The 19,935-nt window shown below is 45.5% G+C and overlaps 2 protein-coding genes across 3 annotated transcripts in view; one reads left to right on the forward strand and one right to left on the reverse strand.

Annotated features, from left to right (window-relative positions):
- The window catches only part of BAALC (BAALC binder of MAP3K1 and KLF4), a 57,876-nt gene that overhangs the window by 26,153 nt on the left and 11,788 nt on the right, over positions 1 to 19,935 (forward strand). For both annotated transcript variants that reach the window (XM_074352627.1, XM_074352626.1), the window contains exon 2: positions 18,036 to 18,202. In XM_074352627.1, the coding sequence (XP_074208728.1) occupies positions 18,036 to 18,202 (167 nt within the window). The remainder of the gene's footprint in view (positions 1 to 18,035; positions 18,203 to 19,935) is intronic.
- On the reverse strand, positions 787 to 2,593 carry LOC123617077 (large ribosomal subunit protein eL32-like). Its single transcript, XM_074352625.1, has one exon. The coding sequence runs from the start codon at positions 2,048 to 2,050 to the stop codon at positions 1,580 to 1,582; it is 471 nt and encodes a 156-aa protein (XP_074208726.1). The 5' UTR covers positions 2,051 to 2,593; the 3' UTR covers positions 787 to 1,579.

A 19,935-nucleotide genomic window follows, 5' to 3' on the forward strand; every position in this document is an offset into this window, starting at 1 on the left:
TGGTTTTTTTCCCTCTGTTTTCAGCTTCTGGGTTGTTGTTTTTCTCATTTCTGCTGTTTTCTCCCATTCTAGTTTGGAATTTTCACCTTCTCTTTCTGTTTCAGTAGTTATCCTAAAGCTGTAGCATACATACTTAATTTGTCAAAATCTGAAGTTTATCAATAACTTTCCTTGTTCCCATGTTAGCTTAATTCCTTCCTATAAAAAAAGACACTGGTGCTTGAGAGTGACACATGGGGTTCTGTCCCAGGCCTCAAAATTAAGTGATTCCTAGGAGACTGTGACCAAAGACACCTCCCTGAGAGATCTGGGGAGACTGGAGGGACCGGATTGTGAACTGGAGTCTGTTGATACTATGCATCTTTCCTCTCCCAAGCTGGGCCTTTGGAAATAAGATTCAGTCCCTGTCAGCACCTCTGATTTCTGCTAAGTCTTTGATCTCTTTGATTACTAAGTGTGTTAGTTTTCTGGGGCTGCTATAATGAAGTGCCATGGATTGGATGGCTTACAACAACAGGAACTGTATTGGCTCAGGTAACAGACAGGCTGAGGGTAGGACTGCCTTGGGGTGAGGCTGGGTTCAAGGTTCACATGATGTCAGGGACCTCATATCTCCCTTTCTATCTCTCAAGCCCCTTCTTCTGTGAGGGCTCTATTCACAGAGAGGGTCTGCCCTCGCAGTGGCCAGACCACTGCCACAGCCCCGCCTCACATCTCCCAGAATCATGTCCAATGGGAAAGAGAGAGCCTCTTTTCCAGGAGCTTCTGCAGGGGTCCCAAGAGTTACTGACTTGGGTCATGTGATGCCCCAAGCCAATCACATGGTCCTGGAGAATGCAGAGTGGTGACTGGCTCTGCTCTTGGTCACATGCTCTAACTCAGATCACCTGCTCTGAAAGTGGGAGGATGAGGTTACTCAGGAAAAGGTATTCCAATGGTGGGGGACAAGCCCGCTGCAGTGGTTTGGAATCTTAGGTTCTATCAAAGGGGCTGTGGGGTTATTAAATAGATCAGGGAGAGAATCTCTAATGAAGAATATATCCTTCAAAAATGAGAAAAGATCGATAATTTTATGCTTAAGCAAATCGGACTGCACAGTATGGGGAATATAGGTCTGGAAAGGTGCAAGGAGCTCTAAAGCAACCTCTGATAGAAAGCAAATATCGCCTGCATGTTCCTCCAGCTCTACCTCTATAGGCCCACAATCTGTGAACACTTTGTCAGATATTTGCTTGATAATATGCCAAGATATATTCAACTGTGATGAGCACTTATATTTTTCTATATCTTAATGTATTCACGTTTTAGATTTTTTCCCCTAAAATTGCTTGTGAAATCTCACATCTTTATTTTAATAGGCAGCTTTCTAAAACAACAATTAATGATTGTCTTTGAAAAGTCAAAATGTGGCAATTGAAGTACTTTTAATTTCCATTAGATTTTAAAGTGCATTTCTTCAATTTCATATCCAAGTGCCATTTTTAAACATGCTATTTATTTATTTATTTATTTATTTATTTTTTTTTTATTTATTGAGTTTCATGGTTTTATTAACACAAGTACAATGTTCATGAGCTGTCTATTCGTTTTCTTCACTGCACAGCCTGGCATTGGGATTGGTGACTCTAGGGGCCAGCTGGGCTGCTGTCTCCACAGTGGCTTTGCAGTTCTTGGAGGAGACACTGTGAGCAATCTCAGCACAGTAAGATTTGTTGCACATCAGCAGCACTTTGAGCTCCTTGACATTGTGGACCAGGAACTTGTGGAAGCTGCTGGGCAGCACGTGCTTTGTTTTCTTGATGCTCCCGTAGCCGATGCTGGGCATCAAGATCTGACCCTTGAACCTCCTGCGCACCCTGTGGTCAGTGCCTCTGGGTTTCCGCCACTTCCGCTTAATTTTGACATACTGGTCTGACTGGTGCCGGATGAGCTTCTTGGTCCTCTTTTTGACGATCCTGGGCTTCACGAGGGGTCTGAGGGCAGCCATGATGCCGACTAGGAGATGGCTGCCACCTCCGTACGTAGCACTGAGAAAGAGAGCTTTAAGCATGCCTTTTAAATGAAAATCAGTTTTTAAGAAAAAAGTGCCTTTGTACCTGACTCAGTATAGTAGGGAGGCTTAAAATAAAGCAAAGAGTTCAGTGCCTGACATGTAATGGGCTCTCTATAAACAGAAATACCCTTCTGCTACTTTTTAGGACCATTTGAAAACTCTGATGAAGAAAAGAAATGGAATATATCAACTATAGTTTGTAGAGATGATGATGTTTTCCAAAAGGTTATAAGACTTAAACCTAAGTTATAGTTTCACTTTAAATATAATATCTAATTTTTAAGACAGTATTTATTTATTTATTTGCAGTCAGTGATCACTGATTAATTTATCCATAAAGATCAATTTTTATTTTATTTGTTTCATTTTTGAAGGGGAGGATAAAATATATAATTTAATAATTAAAAATGAATTAGAGAACAAATTGCATGAGGATTTAAGAAAAACATAGTGTTTTTCTTAAAATGAGAGGGAAAATGTAAATGCCAAAGCTCCCTTGAGATCTTTCTTTTTCTTAGGTTAGGGGAGGTAGCTGGGCAATTTGAGAGACTTTGTTTCCCAGGGAACAGCGGAGAGAAAACCTCAGCAGTTGGAGTTAGCAGGGAATCACCTGGTGCAGAACTGTGGGAGGCTGACAGACAGACGTGGACGTTGTTGAGCAAGCCCTGGTCGGCGGCGCCCTCACCAGGCTGGAAAGGTGAAGGAGGAGGAAGAGCGCCGCAGGTAAGAGATCACCCTGAGCAGCATCACCGAGGTGGGCGTGAGCCTGGCACCTACGGAGAACACAGGGGAACATAAGGACATCCGCCTGCCTGGAGGGCGAGGCATGTGGTGAGAGCGAAGCCGCATAACGACAGCAAGCCCACACGACTGATCGCGCTCTTGAGCGCCAAGCAGAGGTGTCTGGGTCTGACGCCGTGTGGTGTGAGGAAGAACACCAGGCTTTAGGGAGATTCGTCTTCCTGTCATGATGTGGATGTTCCGGACAGAGGAGAGGGACTGGACTCGAGGAGGCCAGCTTTCAGCCACTGCAGTAATCTATAGAGGGGAGGTGAACAGGACCTCTCCACGGGGAGCATAAAAGGAGAGCCAAGAACTACTGGGGAAGACGTATAAAAGGAAGAAATGATAGAGCTTAGTGTCAGACTTGATTATAGGGAAAGAAGGAAAAGAGAAAGGAAATAACTCACAAGTTTTTAAGACGAGAAGCTAGAAAATTCATAGCACAGCTGACATACATGAGAGAGGCAGGAAGGGAACATGATAAGCTCCGTCTGGACAAGCTGAGTCTGACGTGACCTGAGGGACTTCCGTGTGGGAAGGCTGGGCTGCAGCTGGTCCTGCAGGACTGTGGGCATCTCTGCCTGAATCTCTCCCTCTCTTCTCCTCTATCTCTTAAATCCATCATGTTCAACCCACCCCACCCCCCTGTCAGAGCTGAGGTCCTCATGCCCTCTTGCCTCCAGAGAACATAACAGTCCTAACCAGTTTTCCTCCCTCTAGTCTCATCCTCTTTGATCTGTCATCTTTCATGTCTTTGAACTTTTCCTCATGTTTCCACTCTGCCCATCATTTTGTTTTCCAGATTACTAATTCAGTATATATATCTAGGGACATTATAAAGTGTTGCAGTGGCTTATGAATGGAACTCCCTTTGCTCATCTCTAAGAAAAGCAAGTAAAGGATTTAGATGACTTTCTAATAACTTATGAGTGTTGAATGTTCTTTCCTTCAGTCTAATGTTCATTCTGAGCCTGGGCCACAAAGATGACTGGATTTACAAGGACTGCAGTGATTTCTGTTTCTGACTCTCTCACTGAATGTGAGTACCTGTGGGGTGAAGACTGTAACTAGGTCCCTGAGAGTCCCCAGAGGCTGGTGAAATGTCTGGCATGCTAGTACTTGTTGGGATGAACTGATAAGAGCAGAGAGCTGGGATCAGATGTGAGTGAAATGAGTGAAGATGGATGTAGTCTCTGAGAGAGGAATATATTAGAGCAAAGAGTGGGGATTTTTAGAGTGATGTGTGAGCTACCCTCAGTGATCAGTGATGTGTGAGCCACCCTGTGCTAATTTTTTGGACAGAACCTACAAAGCCATCAGTCAGTGGTGTGGGGTCTAAGCAAGCCAGTGCCCATTCCATCTAAGTCCCTGCATGACCTTGGGTTCATGAAGTTTTCCACAGGGCCACCTACCTTCTTGTGTGTCCCTAAGGTTTGATCCAGATATTTTGAGTGGGAAACTTGAAGAAAAATCAGTTTTGCTATTGTTTCACAATGAAGAAAATCCCTAAAAGGGATTTTGATTTTTCTCAGGCTTTGTATTCCCTGGTTCTAACTCAGCAGAACCTGTTTCAAAACAGGATCCATGCATTGGGGATGGAATCAGGTCACACAAACAGCTTATGCACTTTACAGATAATGCTGTCCAAACTCTTCCATTGGAAAAGCCACCTCCTTCTGTAAATATCGAGAACGGTACTATGATTTAAAGCAAAGCCAGCTGCACCTTCTCCTGGAACCTTGCAGGAACTTGTTGAAGGTGGGGAGCTTGAACTTGGCTTCTCAGAAGAAAAAACTAAGCTTAAACCTGCTTTTAAAGCTATCCTGCTTGGAAAGCTCAGAGACAAGAACAGGGGATGTAAGAGCCAATTACGGCATTTCAGAAATGAAAAATCAAGTCAGCCCAACTGGAGTTATTTCAGCTTCTGATAGAAAATGCATGGTATCTCTGTCTCACGGGTTCGCTACAGAGGGATTCTGGATCTCATCAACTACTTCAACACTCAGAGTGAGCTGTGTAGTGAGTGGGCTGTCAGGCTTAATCAGTCCATTCCGACTGTATCCTTTTTGTCCTTTTGAAATCGTTACTGAAAACCTTCTCTAGATCGTGGTTACAGATGATTATCCTAATTAATTTACTATTGTTTTCATTTTCCCCCTCTTTCTATCTAAATATTCCATTGCACTTGTCAGGTGTGTCTTTTGGCAAAAGCTTACTTTCTAAAGTGGCGTAATTACCAGTCGCAGCCTTCCGTGAGTGGTTCCAATTTGGTGAGTCCAGCTGGGAAGATAATCATCTCAAAAATGCCTTCAGTGAGCTAAGGGAGACTCTAGAAGGAAGCAGAGCCCTGAGGCAAGGCTCTCCTTCTTGGACTCCCTGCCTCCAGGTTTGAGCCCTTCAGATGGCTCCTCCACACTGGCTCTGCTGCCCTCTGGACACCATCCAGACACCTTAACAGGGTACATGTGGCTGCCCATGACTTGGCCTCTGCCTCTCTTTGGCCTGTTTTGTACCTTTCCACCAACAAGGCCTCTTGGACAGCTTTTGTCCCTGCATCCCAAATATCTCTGCCAAAGGACAAGGAGTGAGTCTCTCCTCCACTGCTGCCTCCCCAGCCCTAGAGCAGAGCCTGGCACATGGGAGAAGTGCAGGAAATAGTCATGAACCACCGTCCCCTGGTCTGTTTTTCTCGGGCTCTGTTGGTTTCTCTTCAGTACAAGAAAGGCCCCCAGCTGGCCAAGCTCCTTCTGAAGAGGGTGAGGCCCAGTGAGGGCTGTGAATACTGTTTTATCCTTTATCCCTGTCACACGTGTTGCATATCAGATAAATGCAGTAAAGAGACCCTAATGTAACAGCCGTCTGCTCTGTAACCTGGGGCTCCTGCGTCAGCTCAGCCTTTGTCCCTTTGATGGGCCTCCGGGGTCCCTTAGTCTCTGGGTCTTCCGCCCTTTAGGGGTTGCTACGCCCTGACTGGATCTGGGACAGAGTCGTGGACTTGGCAGAGTTGGTCTTGATGATTCTCTCCTGTCCCCAGCTCTTTCCTGCATCTCTTTCACCCACCATTACCCCAGCAACTCTTCACTCTCAAGAAAGCATCTGTAGTCTGCATCTTGTGCCTGGGGCTGGGAAGTCGAGAAATCAGCCCTGACTGTGTGCCAGGCCCGGAGCCGGGCTCCCATACTCTTCTCCCTTCTGAGCACCCATCTTTGGTGCACATATCATCATTCCCATTCTTGACCCAAGGAAACCGAGGCCAGGGGATGCTGAGTAGTGGGCAACGACAGACAGTAGATGGGAACAAGGCATCCTTGGGGTCACAGATCTGAGTGCTGTCTTTGTTCCGCCATTGGCTGGTTGTCTTTGAGCAAGTTACTTGGCCTCTCTGAGGCAGCGTCCTGGTCTATAAAATGGGAGTAATCATATCAGAGAGTTTGATACTTGGTAGACTAACAAAAAAAAAAAAAAAAAAAGAGGTGAATGTTAAAATTGAGTCACTTCAGAATGGTCACACAGCTTGTAAGGGGCACAGCTGGGATTTGGACCCAGGCCTGACTGGTTGGAGAGGCAGTGCCACCCTACTGCGGCACGGTCCTCCTGGACACACAGCCAGCAGGCCGCTGGTGATGCTTGCTGAGTGAACAGGAATTGAAGTCATTCAGCTCACAGACACTTAGGCCCCAAGAGGTTCAGTCTCAAAATGGAGGCAGCTTCAGAGACATGGAATGAAGGGAAAAAAGCAGTTCAAATCCTGCTCTGTCTCAGAAAAGAAGTATCACAAAAGAAGAAATTTTTTATTTTTTCCAGCTTTACTGAGGTGTAATTTTAAATAAAATTGTAAGGTACTTAAAGTGTGAACATGACTTGATACATGTGTACATCGTGAAAGAATTCTCTCCATCAAATCAATTGACACACATCCATCCCTGGGCTTCTCCTCTCTTAGCAAGTTTCAGTTACGCAGTGTAGTGTTATCAGTCACAGTCATCGTTATCCATTAGATCCTCAGACCTTACTCATCTTACAACTCCAAGTTTGTACCCTTTAACCAACCTCTCCCGAGTTCCCCCACCCTCGGCCCCTGGCAACTACTTTTCTCCTCTCTATTCCCATGAGTTTAACTTTTTGTTGGTGTTGGTGTTGTTAAGATTCCACGTATGACTGAAACCATGCAGTATTTGTCTCTGGCTGGCCGGCTTATTTCACTTAGCGTGATGCCCTCAGATTCGTCCACGTTGTCTCAAATGGCAGGATTTTGGAAGGAGTTTACTCTTGATGCATAACAAAACCTCTCTGAAATCTTCTGACTCAGACTTTTTTACAAACCAGGCAGTAGCTCCCCATCTCCTAGTCTCTCTCCTTCTTCTTCCCATCCTTGACACCACTTTTCTGCTTCCTGCCCCTTCTCCACCTAAACTCTAATAAAAAGTCAGCGTAATGTCTCTCTGTTCTTTGACTTCCTTTCCACCAGTTAATTACCTGGATTTTTCAACTCAGAAGTAAGCCAGGAGGTCATTCTAGCATATATGAATCCTCTCTGCTTTTAAAAGATTGGGAAAGGTAGAGAGAGGTGAATTTAAGTTACCATGTTCTCTCTCCTGGAACTCGCTTAAACCTTACTGGTAATCGTAGTGTAAAATATACTGTCCCCCGGGGAAGGAATTGCAAGCATCAGTGGAAAAGAGGGAGGGCTTTGAAGGCTGGGGGTTCTTCTTCTACACAAAGTTAGCCCTGGAGACCTTCCAGCCTAGAATCAAAGGCCAGGGTCATGCCCTTGGCACCTTCCCAGGGCCCCACCATCTAAGCTCCCCTTCCTGGCAGCCGTCAGCCATCTGTAGAGAGAGGAAAGGAAAGCCCAGCATGACTCACCTCTCGCCTGTGCCGTTGCCAGCCCCTCGGTAGCACTGCCCAGCCCTGTCACCAGCCCTTCCTGGATTTGGGTACAGAGTGACCTTAATGAGCTAAGGTTGTTGGAGAACTGCTTTTGCCCGAGGGTGTGACATTCATGATGAGGGGAAGCCATCCTTCCTTCCTTCAGCAGGAGCCCCAGAGGGCAAATGGAATCTGGGGAGACCTACAAACTGCCTTTGCGTTTGCACTCAGCCCCAAATCCTGGAAAGATGTCAGCCTTGATTGGGAGCCCCCGGGAGTCACAGGAACCTGAAGTGTGGTGCGGGGTGTGTGGCCGGCAGGGCTGCTTACACTGTTTCTGTGAGCTCTTTCCTTCACTCCCTGATACCTCCAGTGATCGGAACAGCTGGTACGGTGCATGTTTGCACTTGCTTCCTTTGGAATTTCAGCTGCTTGGTACATCAAGGGAGAAAACACTGAACACATGGAGGTCTGTATGGCAGCTCCGTCCTGAACGATGATCCTAGCTCTGGCAACCTGCTCAGCGGCCCAAGACTCTTCCAACAAACACTTCTTGAATGCTGATATATGCCAGGCGTGGTAATGAACAAGACAGGCATGGTCCTTGGCTTCATGGAGCAGCCAGACTAGTAGGGCAGGCAGTCCCAGAACAGAAAATTCCAACAGTGATGAACGCTCCAAAGAAGTACAAGGTGCTGTGGGAGGGGACCAGGGGAACCTAACCCTGTGTGAGGGAGGAGTCTGGGAAGGCCCCCTATGGACGTCATGCTTAGGTTGACACAGAGAAATCAGCCAGGCCGAGGGAAGAGCTTTGTGGATAGATGGGACAGCGTGTACAGGCAGTGAGGTGCCTTTTACATCCAGTAAGACAAGAACATAGAGCAAAGAGCCTTGCGGGCATGCAGGGATCGGGGACTTTATCCTAAAGGCATTGAGAAGTCCACGAAGGGTGGGCCGGGATCAGATTCATAGCTCTAAAATATTGTTCTGCTCTATTTGGTACCTTGTAATAGCCTATAATGAAAATGAATATGAAAAGGGATATATATACATATATATCACTGTGCTGTACACTGGAAATTAACACATTGTAAACCAACTCTACTTCAATTAAAAACAAAGAATATAGATACACAGATGGATAGATGGATAGATAGTTCTGGCCGCCCAGTGGAGAATAGAATCTACAAGCCACCATGCCATCCCTTCTCCTCTTCGTTTGGCAGCCTCTCTCTGCCCCCTTGATTGGATCACTAGATGCCTGCAACATCCTGGCCTTGTGAGCATCCCTGGAATTATTTTCCATCCCAGAGAAAGTTGTCATGATCCTGCCTGGGGTAGAGATTGTCCAAGGCCAGCTGGCTGCACCCCTGAAACGGGAGCTGATGTGTGGCTTCTCAGTGTTGGGGAGAGAAGCTGAATCCTCGGTGGGAAACCCAGAGGGCTGAGCACCCAGCAGGACAGTCTTAGGGGTCCGAGGGGTAGGAAAGGCATGAAGCTAGTTTAATTAGATATACCCGTCTTCTCTCTGTCTGCGCTTCACTGTGACCTGCTTGATTCTGCTGCAAGTTACTTGGATTCCGAGGTATTCCAAAGACCTGCTCTTCCCTGAAGGAGTAAGACATTTGAGCTGTGGGTTACCTCCAAAACAACAAAAAGCCTTCCACTTATTTTGATGGCACCGTACATCTCCTTGCTGTTGCCTAGCCCTGAAAAGGGAGAACATGTTTCGCTGTCGATTTTTTTTAATGATGCGAGTAAACACAAATGCATGTGAAATCAAAGGTTTTAGAGTCTGACAGACGTAGGGTGGAAGCCTGGCTGTGGCACAGGCTGTAGGACCTCAGGCAGGTTACTTAACCTTCTTGAACTTCTGTTTCCTATTCTGAAAGAAAAAAAAAAAAAAAAAGAGGGAGGTTGTAACACCTACGTGGAAGGTTGATGTGACAATGAAGTGAGTTGGGAACCCAATTCCAACTCCATGCTCTTTGCTACCAGTCATTTCAGGAGCCTTTCCATCTTTATTTCTTTAGCTCTGAGTGTGGGGCTGGCACTCAGTGGGAGCCCACAAATGTGCTCATGTCATTTCTTCTGTTACCCTTCCTGCCAAAGCCACCCAGTCTTTCTTTTTAAACATTGCTCAGGAATCCTCTCCCCAGTGAGGACTAACCATGTCTGAACTCAGTCACATAAGTAATCCCCAGGTTCTTACCAACAGCTGTAATTTGCTCCATGCACATTTACTGTTAGGGTGCCTCAGTGAATTGTCTGGCTGCCTTCAGAGAGGCAGACGTTGCATCTTTTGATTTTAAAGTGGTTGCACTGTCTTTGTAGAATAGGCTAACAGCAATGCGGTAATTCCTGTGTGTCATGCTTGGTCTTGGTTGTATTTGGTTACTATAATCTAATAACTAAAAATTAAATAGCCAGATATTCTGGGTGGGGGGCAAAGCCATTACTAATGAGAAAAGGCAGAATATGACATAGCTCTATTGTTTAAAATTGTTTTTATTTCACAAGTAATAGATTTACAAAGTAGAAATGTTATAGATAAGACCCCATTAACCACCCTCTGATCATGGTCCCCTGTCTTTTCCCTAGGGACATTGTTATCAGTTTGTTGGGTGTATACGCACACACACACGTATACATATACATACATAAAGATATATATACACATACATATGTGTATCATTATGCAAAAAATACAGCAATAAAAATATAGTATATAATATAGTTTTTTCTTTCCTACACAAAAGCTATCATTCTTACACATTTATCTTCTGCTTGCTTTATTCCACTCATTATCATGTATTGAACCTCTATTTATATAAATCTTTCTACTTTTACATTATTGTATAGAATTCCATAATACAGTACAGGTAAAACAGTTAATTTAGCCAGCTGATGAATGGCTACGTTAATTTATTTTTCACTATTACAGGGATGCAAAGAATGCTGTCAACTGGCCTCTGGGCGATGGGGGGTGGTTTTCTACAGGAGATACTGGGGACTGAAATTGCTGTGTCATAATGTACACATGTTTTAAACTTGCATAGATTCTGCCAACTTTCCCAAAATAGATAGTTCTGTTTGCACCCCCACCAGCAATATACAAGAGAACCCATTCACTGAACCCCTTTCGACATTTAGGATTATCAGACTTCTTAACTTTTGCCACTCTGATGGGTCAGAAATGACACCTTGCTATTTAAATTTTGCACAGCTCTATTTTCCAGTAATTCTTAAATAAACGATTACGTTCCTAATTAAATTACAGAAGCAGGAAGGATTCAGTCAGGCAAGTGTTTTATATCCCCTAGTGACAGCCCAGTGCTAGTAGGCACAGGGGAGGCACTCACAGATGCTATGGGATTGACTGATGGCTTTGGATGATTCTAAATTTTCAAGAATTAAAACAATTCAGTTGACCTAAATCTCCAAATTCTGATTGGCCCCAGTATACTTCTTATATCTAGTAAGGATATGTCCCCTAATTTCTAATGTGCATCTGAGAACAATTTAGTACCAGCTACAGCTGGCCTGGAAAGAGCCTGCTGAAGAAGCTGGTTGCGCTAAACTCAGAAACTGTCCAGGAGCTTTAAAAAAAAAAACAGGAAACAAGCTGCCACTTCCTAAAAGAGTGAAGCACCCTGAAAGTGACTGAACCAAGGCAAAAAGAAGACAGGGAGAAGATTGCATTGGAAGACTGTTTCCCTGAGGTCCGATTTCACTGACTAAGCAAGAGTCAAGGGCAGGCCGTGAGACTAGCGTGGGGCTGGCACCTTTCAGCCGTGTGAGGCGTAACCCCTGGGGTGTTTCTAAATCCCTGGCTGATTAGATCTGCAGACTTTGTGGAAAGAAGCCAGGCCACAAGAAGGATATCTTGTCTGGACATATAAGGAAGTGGGGGAAGAATACAAGATCAAAGTAAGCCTTCCCAGTCAAGCTCACTTACCGAGAAATGGGGCCGTGATGGGCAGGGCCTTGGCCAAGGAAGGCCCCGGCCACCGGAGGGGCCTCCTCCTCCCACCCGACTCCTGGGGCTTTCTTCCCAGGGTCAGCATGTCACCTTCAGAGAGTATTCTGTGGTGAGGGCGCCGCTGGCCAGGGTGCCTGGGGCTGCTTAGGTAAACAATTTCCTGGAGAGGCAGTTTCAACCCCATTAAGAAGGTGGGAGCCAGACTGGGCCAGGGGATGAGGAAGAGGTATGATTTGTTGTCTTCCAAATGTCCTCTGCCTTGCCTCGCCCTCTGTCTCTCAGGGAGAATTGTGTTAACACTAGTTCAGGTTCTTATCTTCCTTCTCCCACCAGTGGGAATTCAACTTTTCCTCCATCTCCGCATCCTCTCTGGTGTGGAACTGGGGAGACTGGGAGAGGCAGGAAGAAAAGGAAGGTAGGTGGAGGGGAGGACTTAGCTGAGAGACTGCAACCCTACTAGAGTACAAGCACCCAGCATAGTGCCTGGCACATAGTAGGCAGTGAATAAATATTTTTCAAATGACTGGCTAATTGAAAGACTGATGATAAAAGCAATATTGCATACCTTAGAAATAGTAAGATTTTTTAAAATTAAAGTGTAGTCAGTTTACAATTTCTGGTGTACAGCATAACGTTTCAGTCATACATACACAGACATATATTCCTTTTCATATTCTTTTTTATTATAGCTTACTACAAAATATTGAATACAGTTTCCTATGCTATACAGTAGGATCTTGTTATTTATCTATTTTATATATAGTAGTGTGTATCTGCAAATCCCAAACTCCCAATTTATCCCTTCCCTCCCACAACCCCTGCTGGTGACCGGGTGAAGTTTGTTTTCTATGTCTGAGTCTGTTTTGAAACAGTAAGTTCTGTGATGGGAGAGAGCTAAGTTTTGATTACAGAGTCGAGGCAGCTGCACTGTGATTAGCCCAGAGATGAGGCATGAACCCGCCCTGGAGAACCTTCTGTGTGATGATCCCGGAGCAGAGGTGGAGGCTTCAAGGAAGGGAAGTGCCACGGAGGGGATGGAAGCAGGAGAGGGAAGGGTAACACTGACAGATTCTAAGGGAATCAGTAGGGAGAAGAAAAGGGAGATTTTGAGTTTTCCTTTTGGCTGCCTCCCAGTTCCTTGGCTAGTTTGTTGTCTCCTAGTGTCTCTGGGGAGAGAAGAATTCAGGCCTGATTTCACCAAGGACAGATGGGACTCTCCTAGCTTCTTCTCATGGTCCTTTCCATTCCAGCTGTTGCTCTCAGCCTCTTTCTTGCACGTGGCTGGGGACCGTGGGGAAGCCTTTTCTACCACCAACCCCCATGGCCAAGGGCAGATGTGACAGGCCTGTGACTCATCTCCAGTGCCCTCCTCGTCAGGACCCAGGGCCTTTGGGGACTGTGAGGCTAGGCCTGCAGTTGTCCTTAGAGACTTTAAGTCCCTTGGTCAGTCTCTCTCCTCGACTATTACTGTGCAAATCCAAATGTGCTTCATTTTCTCTAGACAATGGAACATTCCAAAATGTGTTGCTCACCATTTTTAAGATTACAGCTTTATTGAGCTATAATTCATGTACCATACAATTGACCTATCTAAAGTGTATAATTAAACAGTTTTTAGTATATTCTTAGAGTTGTGGAATCATCCCCACAATCAATTTTAGAACATTTTCATCATCTTAAAAAGAAACCCCACATCTATTGACAGTCACTCTTCATTCCCCAACCCCCGTGCACCCCAGCTCCAGGCAACCACTAATGTCCTTTTCTGTCTATGGATTAGCCTCTTTCTGAACATTTCATATAAATGGAATAATACAATATTTTACATGACCTTCTGTAACTGGCATTTTTCACTTAGTATAGTGTTTTCAGGGTTTACCAGTGTTGCAGCAGGCATCAGCATTTCACTTTGCTGCCAAGTAACAGTCTATTGTAGGTATATACTGTATTTTATTTATCCATCCATCAGTCAGTGGATATTTAGGATCCTTCTACTTTTTGGCTATTATGAACAATGCTGCTGTGAACATTCATGTACAAGTCTTTGTGTGGACATAGGTTTCCATTTCTCTTAGGTACATATGGAGGAGTGGAATTTCTGGGTCATATGGTAACTGTGTCTAACCTTTGGGGGATCTGCCAGACTGATTTCTAAAGTGGCTGCCCCATTTTACATTCCCACTGGCAGTGTATGGAGGGTTCCAAATTCTCCACATCTTTGTCAACTCTTGTTACCTGTCTCTTTTTATAGCCATTCTAGTGAATGAAAAGTGATAATCTCATTCTGGTTTTGATTTGTATTTTCCTAGTAGTGATGTTGAATACCTTTTTATTTACTTATTTACCATTTGCATATCTCTTGGGGAAAAATATCTATTCAGCTTCTTTGCCCAGGCTTTAATTGGGTTCTTTGTCTTTTTATTATTGAATTGTATGGGTTTTGGGGAATAAGAATCCCTTACTGGATGTATAATTTGCAAAGATGTTCTCCTGTTCTGTGAATTGTCTTCTCACTTTATTTATGGTGTCCTTTGAAGCACAAAAGTTTTAAATTTTGATGATCTGCAATTTACCTACTTTCTGTTCTTGTTGCTTGTGCTTTTGGCATCATTTTTAAGAAACCATTGCCTAATCCAAGGTTGTGAAGACTTAACACCTATGTTTTCTTTTCAGTGTTTTATAGTTTAAGCAATTACATTTAGATCTTTGATCCACTTTGGGTTAATTTTTGTATATGGTATGAGGTAGGGGTCCAATTTCATTCTTTGGCATGTAAATATCCAGTTGTCCCACATATTTGGAAAAAACAATTCTTTCTCCCATTGAAATATCTTGGCACCATTGCCCAAAATCAATTGACAGTAAATGTAAGGGTTACCATTTTTAAGGATTTTCTTACATTAGCCATCCCAAAGGTCACATTGTGTATTCAAAAATTACTCATCAGATTGAAGAAATGACAGACACCTTCCCATTCTAGCTCATTTTGAAAGATGAAGAAACAAATTCTCAGTAGGTGGCTGGGTAGTTGCAGTTTATTAAATTTATAACTCAGTTCAAACAAAATTATCATCAGCCATGTGTTCAGAACCTGAGCCCAGACAGTGCTTGATGAGCCAGAATCTTATCTGATGTGACTTTAAGAGATTCTTCCCAAACAGACTGCTAATGACTCCTACTTTGGTCTTCAGTCATTGAGGTCATTGGCTTGCAGGTGGCTTCAATGACTTTGAACAGACTCTGTGATCACCTTCACCAAGGGTTAAGGAGGAATTGCCCCTTGTCCTACTCTCCCCATGGCTTCTGGCTGTCATTTTTAACTTCCACGCTCTGCCCCTCTCCCAGCTCCATTTCCAAAATAGCAAGAAACTGGCAAGAAGGCATTGGTTGCAATTTATCATCAAGCTTTGGACTCAGCTGTTTCCCATCTTTTGGCAAAGTCAGTGATTGGCTTGTCTTCTGTGTGGAATGAAAATTTTCTGAAGGGTGTCCAAAAAAGACCTGCCCTAGGGGCACACAAATGTCCCTCAAGTTACTACTACAGAATTCACTATGGAAAGAAATAGACGGGCATTTTTCGGGCAACCTTCAAAATGAGTATGAGTGTCGGTCTCTGTGTTGGGAGCTTCAAAGTGTAGTCTTTAGAATTCCCTGTCTCAGAGTCCCTGGAGGTGGGGTGGGATGGAAAGAACTTGTTAAAATGCATATTCCTTGGCCCCTACTGAATCAGAAGTTCTGGGGATTGGGTATAAGGATCTGTATTTTAACAGGTGGGTCTTGTGCCCACTAAAATTTGAGAATTGCGTACTTGGGAGTTTTTCCTCAAAGGAAATGTGAATACTTGCTGAGACCACAGACTTTGGAAATACACAGAACATGGGTTCAACTTCAGTTTCTTCTCCTGTAAAATAAGTCTCTTACTCACGGCCCGGGCTTGAGAGGAGTTGCATGGAGTAGAGATGCAGATGGCGCTCAGGGTCTAGTACATGCAGCTTTCACAACAAAGTCCCGCCAGTCTGGAGCACTTGGCGCCCAGTAGGATTGCCAGATAAAATTCAGGACACCCAATTAAGCTTAAATTTCAGAAAAACAACAATAATTTTTTAGTATGGTGTGGCAGCAATGCTGAGGCGAGTTTCCAGGGTCCAGGGGTTGGTGGGTCAGGTTCCATAGAAGGATCTGGGGCATTGTTCCTTAATTGATAGCTTCTGTGCCTCAGCCTCCAGCCCTCCCAGATATTCTGTGAGCTTCTCAGATCATCTAAATGAATCACTTTTCTACTTTAATTCACTGGCGTCAATTTTTGTTGCTTGCAGCTATGAACTCTGACTGATACAGCATCGGTAACTCCCTACTCAACAACTTAACATCTGTTCTCTCTTCCCACCACTCCTCTGCACTCTCCTTGAAGTCATCAGAAACCTCTTGGTTCTGTACCCTTTTCTGGGGGAGGAGTGTAGAGAGGACACAGTGCACCCATGGCAACCCTGCTGGGAGGGAGCTAGAGAAATAAAGACCCGACCTCAGCATGCTACTGCAGAGCACCCCCCGGCAATAGCTAGTGATGCCCCTGGGCAAACCCAACTAGAGGCCAGTGGGCAAGGGAGTTGGTGGACATGGTGCGGCCAAGCCAGTGTCCTGGGACACAGAGTGGGGTGAAGAGAAGGGGAGAGTGAGCGTGGAGGGGCAGAAGGAATATCTCCAGCATGCAAGGAATATGCTGTCTTAGGTTTGGTTCTCTAGAAGCAGAGCCTGAATGGGGATTTTGTGCAGGTGACTCCTGGAGACACTCAGAGGAGGAGAATGGAGTGAGGGAAGCAGGATGGGCCAAGAGAAGGAGTTGGGCAGAGATGTAGTTTCAGGATCGGTCTAGCCCCAGCCTGATCTTGTGAGTTACTTTGGAGAAATGTTGCTTTGTAGACATTGTCCTGCTCCGAGGCAAGGGGTCAGGGCTGTTGTATACACACCCCTCTCCCACACCCCCCACCCTCCCACACTTTTAGTCAATCGTTGGCCATGGGCTGTACCTGGCCTCTCCCAGTGAGGGGACCTCCTTTGGCCAAGGGCAAGTCTTAGGAGAAGGGGACAATCATGAGCCATTAGCCACCAGCATCTACCACAATTAGGGGATGGATGGGTGTAGGGTCGGGTAGGTGGACCTGGGCAGGCACCAAGAGCATCTTCCAGAAAGATGTCACCTCCTTGTTAACCAGGGATATCTCTGCATGATGATATAAGAACTAGTTTTCCTCTGTGGTCCAGCAACGTCAGATTGCTGTAGACATTTCCAAATGCTTGTGTTCAGTTCTTATATTTATCCCACAGCAGACCAGTAACAGCAGTTTGGTCCCTGGACCACAAGGAGAAGCTCTGTTTTAGACTCTTCTGTGGGAGAAATTTAGGAGCTCTGTGTCATGAAGCGCAAGCAGATACCAAATGTTATAGCAGAAGATGCTGCTGTCACCCCTCTTACTCAGGGTTTTAGGAGCTCTGTGCCGGAAACTGGGGACAAAGACCAGATACATCTTTCTTTTTGTATCACCATGTCCTACCCTCACAGACTGCTCCACCGTTGCTGGCTGGCTTCAGCCGGTGGAGGAGTAGAATGACCAGCCTACCTGGCCGCCCCCGGCTTCCCCGTGGTTATCACAGAGCCTCTGCCGGCCTTTGTCTCCCACTTGGCACTCCCGTCGTGCTCCCCGGGCCACCTTTTACCTTCAGTCAGATACTCTTTATCCATGAACTCCTCGCTATAGTCTTCCTCTCGCTTTTCAATGAGGCCATATTTAAACTTCATTCTATCATTTCTTTGGTATTTGTTATGGGAGTAACACATGCTCAGTCCAACACCTTAAAATGGAATTATGTAAAAAACGATGTATAGCCTTCAAACCAGTAATCTCACTTCTAGGAATTTATCCTAAGGGAGTAATAAAGAATAAAGCTTTAACCCCAAGGGGCTTCATCACAGTAACATTTGTTATGAAAAAGTAACAAAGAACCAGTTGGAGGTGATTAGTTAAATAGATGGTGACACATCTATACAATGACAAAGTGTGTGAAAAGTAATATGGCAGAATATCTAATGGCATGGACAGTGTCACTGATGTATTAATAAGTAAAAATTTTAGGTTACAAAATTACTTTACAGTCTCATTTTTGTAAAAAACAAACAAACAAAAAACCAACCCATGCATGTTTGTATAGAAAACGGTAGCTCTGCATGGTGGGATTCTGGGTGACTTTTATTTCTTCTTTTTTGCTGTCTTTCCCTCACAGTCTTGGGGATTGTTTGCAGCAACTGCCACATGCAAGACTCTAGTGCCATCCTCTGCTTCCCTCCCCTAGGTGTGCTGGAAGATGGATTGTCCTCCAGTGGTGTGTCCCGATCTGCAGCCCCAGGTGGAATGCCTAACGCAGAGAAGAAGATGAGCTGTGGGACCCAGTGCCCGAATCCTCAGAGCCTCAGCTCAGGCCCCCTGACCCAGAAACAGAATGGCCTCCGGACCACCGAGGTAGGTCACAGAACAGACTTGGGATGGGAGAAAGGAGGAGAGGCTTGCTTCAGGGCAGAGCCAAGCTGAGACGGTACCCAGGGAAAGCACAGGGAAGGAGCCAGCTCACCTTGCCAAAGGAAGTCCTCCACCCACCCTGTGAAAAGTGTCGCAAAGAAAATAGCAAGACCCACCCCCCAACCCCCGCCTTGAGTGTTGCTGTGTTTTGTTGAATTAGCGGAAACAGGTCCTAGATATCTGCGCTGTAAAGGAAGCGTGTGTTTGTTTAAATACAGCTTTGTTCAAGGATCTGCTTTTCTGTTGCAGTTCTCATCTTGGTAGTGAGGACGATACTGGTTACAGGAACCAGGCTCTGGCCAGCAGTCGGCCAGGTCAGGGGTTGGCAGGGAAGGGGAGAGAAGGGCATATGTAGTACGCGTCCTACCTCACACCCTCCGACCGACCGTGGCTGTGGGAGGGTCCCCAGGAGGGCTCTGGTTGCAGAACGTGGTGACAGCATCACCCCTGCACCGTTGCTTTTGGAGATGAGGCAGGGCTGCGGAGCCCCTGGACCTTAGCTGGCAGCCCTCCCAGTTCTTCCTTCTCTCTCAGAGCTGTTGTTGGGAAGCGCTCCTCTTGCTGCCCTGGCTCCCCCCGTGGGGACATTCTTCCCTCTCACTTCCTCATTTTCCCCGTGCTTCCCACCCCTCCCCTCCCCCGCCCCTCCCCCTCTTCTCCCTCGCTTCCCCCTACCCCTACCATCAAAGCCCACTGCGGACCTGCTTACCAGCACTCCAAACCCATCTTTCCCCTCTCCTCTGTCAGTGTTTACTGGTCCCGTCCCTCAGGCCAACACTGTTTTCTGAAAATCCAACTGGGTTATCCAATGATGGAATTCTTCACCACATCAGTGAGTTACCTATCTAAGCTTTGGTCAGAAAACCTCTTGCAAATTCAGCTCTAATGCTCATGAACTAAGTGGCCTTGCAGGAATCACTCAATCTCTCAGAGTCTCGGGTTCCTTATCCACACAGTGGAAATAAGACCAAAATGAGAGAACAGTTGGTTCTTTGTAAACTGAGAAGTGCTGTGAGAAAGGCGGTGAGGATTCACAGGGGTGGGTAGGCACACGGCACCGTAACCCAAATAAAGGAAAAAGGTGGTTTTTCAGACACATAGAAGGTCACGCGTGGAAGGTAGATATGAGGGCAGTGGTGGCCTCCTGGGGTCCTGTATTGCCTGCTTTGTCTGTGCATAAGCTGTTAGCTCGGAGCCTTCGAGAGGCCTAAGCACCACTGCCATCTCCCAAGACAGCCTGGACCCCACAGAACTACGCTCAGAAGCTTGGTCACTGCTCTAGTGCAGGCCTGGACTTTTGTTCCCAGCCTCCTCCCCACACTTGTGTCCTGACCCTCTGAGTCAGGTTGTGCCATGGGAAGAGGGAAGCAGCTTTTCTTGGTGTGTGTGTACTTTCCCACCTCACTGCCATCATCCATCACTTTAAAATTGTGTTTTGCAATTTGCGGAGTGCTTTTAGGTGTACTGGCTCTTTCAGTTTTCCCAGGAGCATTGGAAAGTAAGCACCATTCCATTTTTATAGACAAGGAAACTGAGATTCACTTAACAGATGACCTGAACAGGTCATGTAAGTGCCAGAGTTGGGTGTTGGTAATTTTAATTTGAAACAGCTGACTATTAGAAAAGTGGTGCATAGAGACCTTAGAGAATGTTTTTGTTGACAAATGATGTATTAG

Source organism: Camelus bactrianus, chromosome 25 (assembly GCF_048773025.1).
Source record: "Camelus bactrianus isolate YW-2024 breed Bactrian camel chromosome 25, ASM4877302v1, whole genome shotgun sequence".
NCBI classification, from domain to species: Eukaryota; Metazoa; Chordata; class Mammalia; order Artiodactyla; family Camelidae; genus Camelus; species Camelus bactrianus.

What these genes read in the sequence shown, in the direction of transcription:
- LOC123617077 (XM_074352625.1), bottom strand. Translation starts at nt 2,050, where the DNA reads ATGCTTAAAGCTCTCTTTCTCAGTGCTACGTACGGAGGTGGCAGCCAT.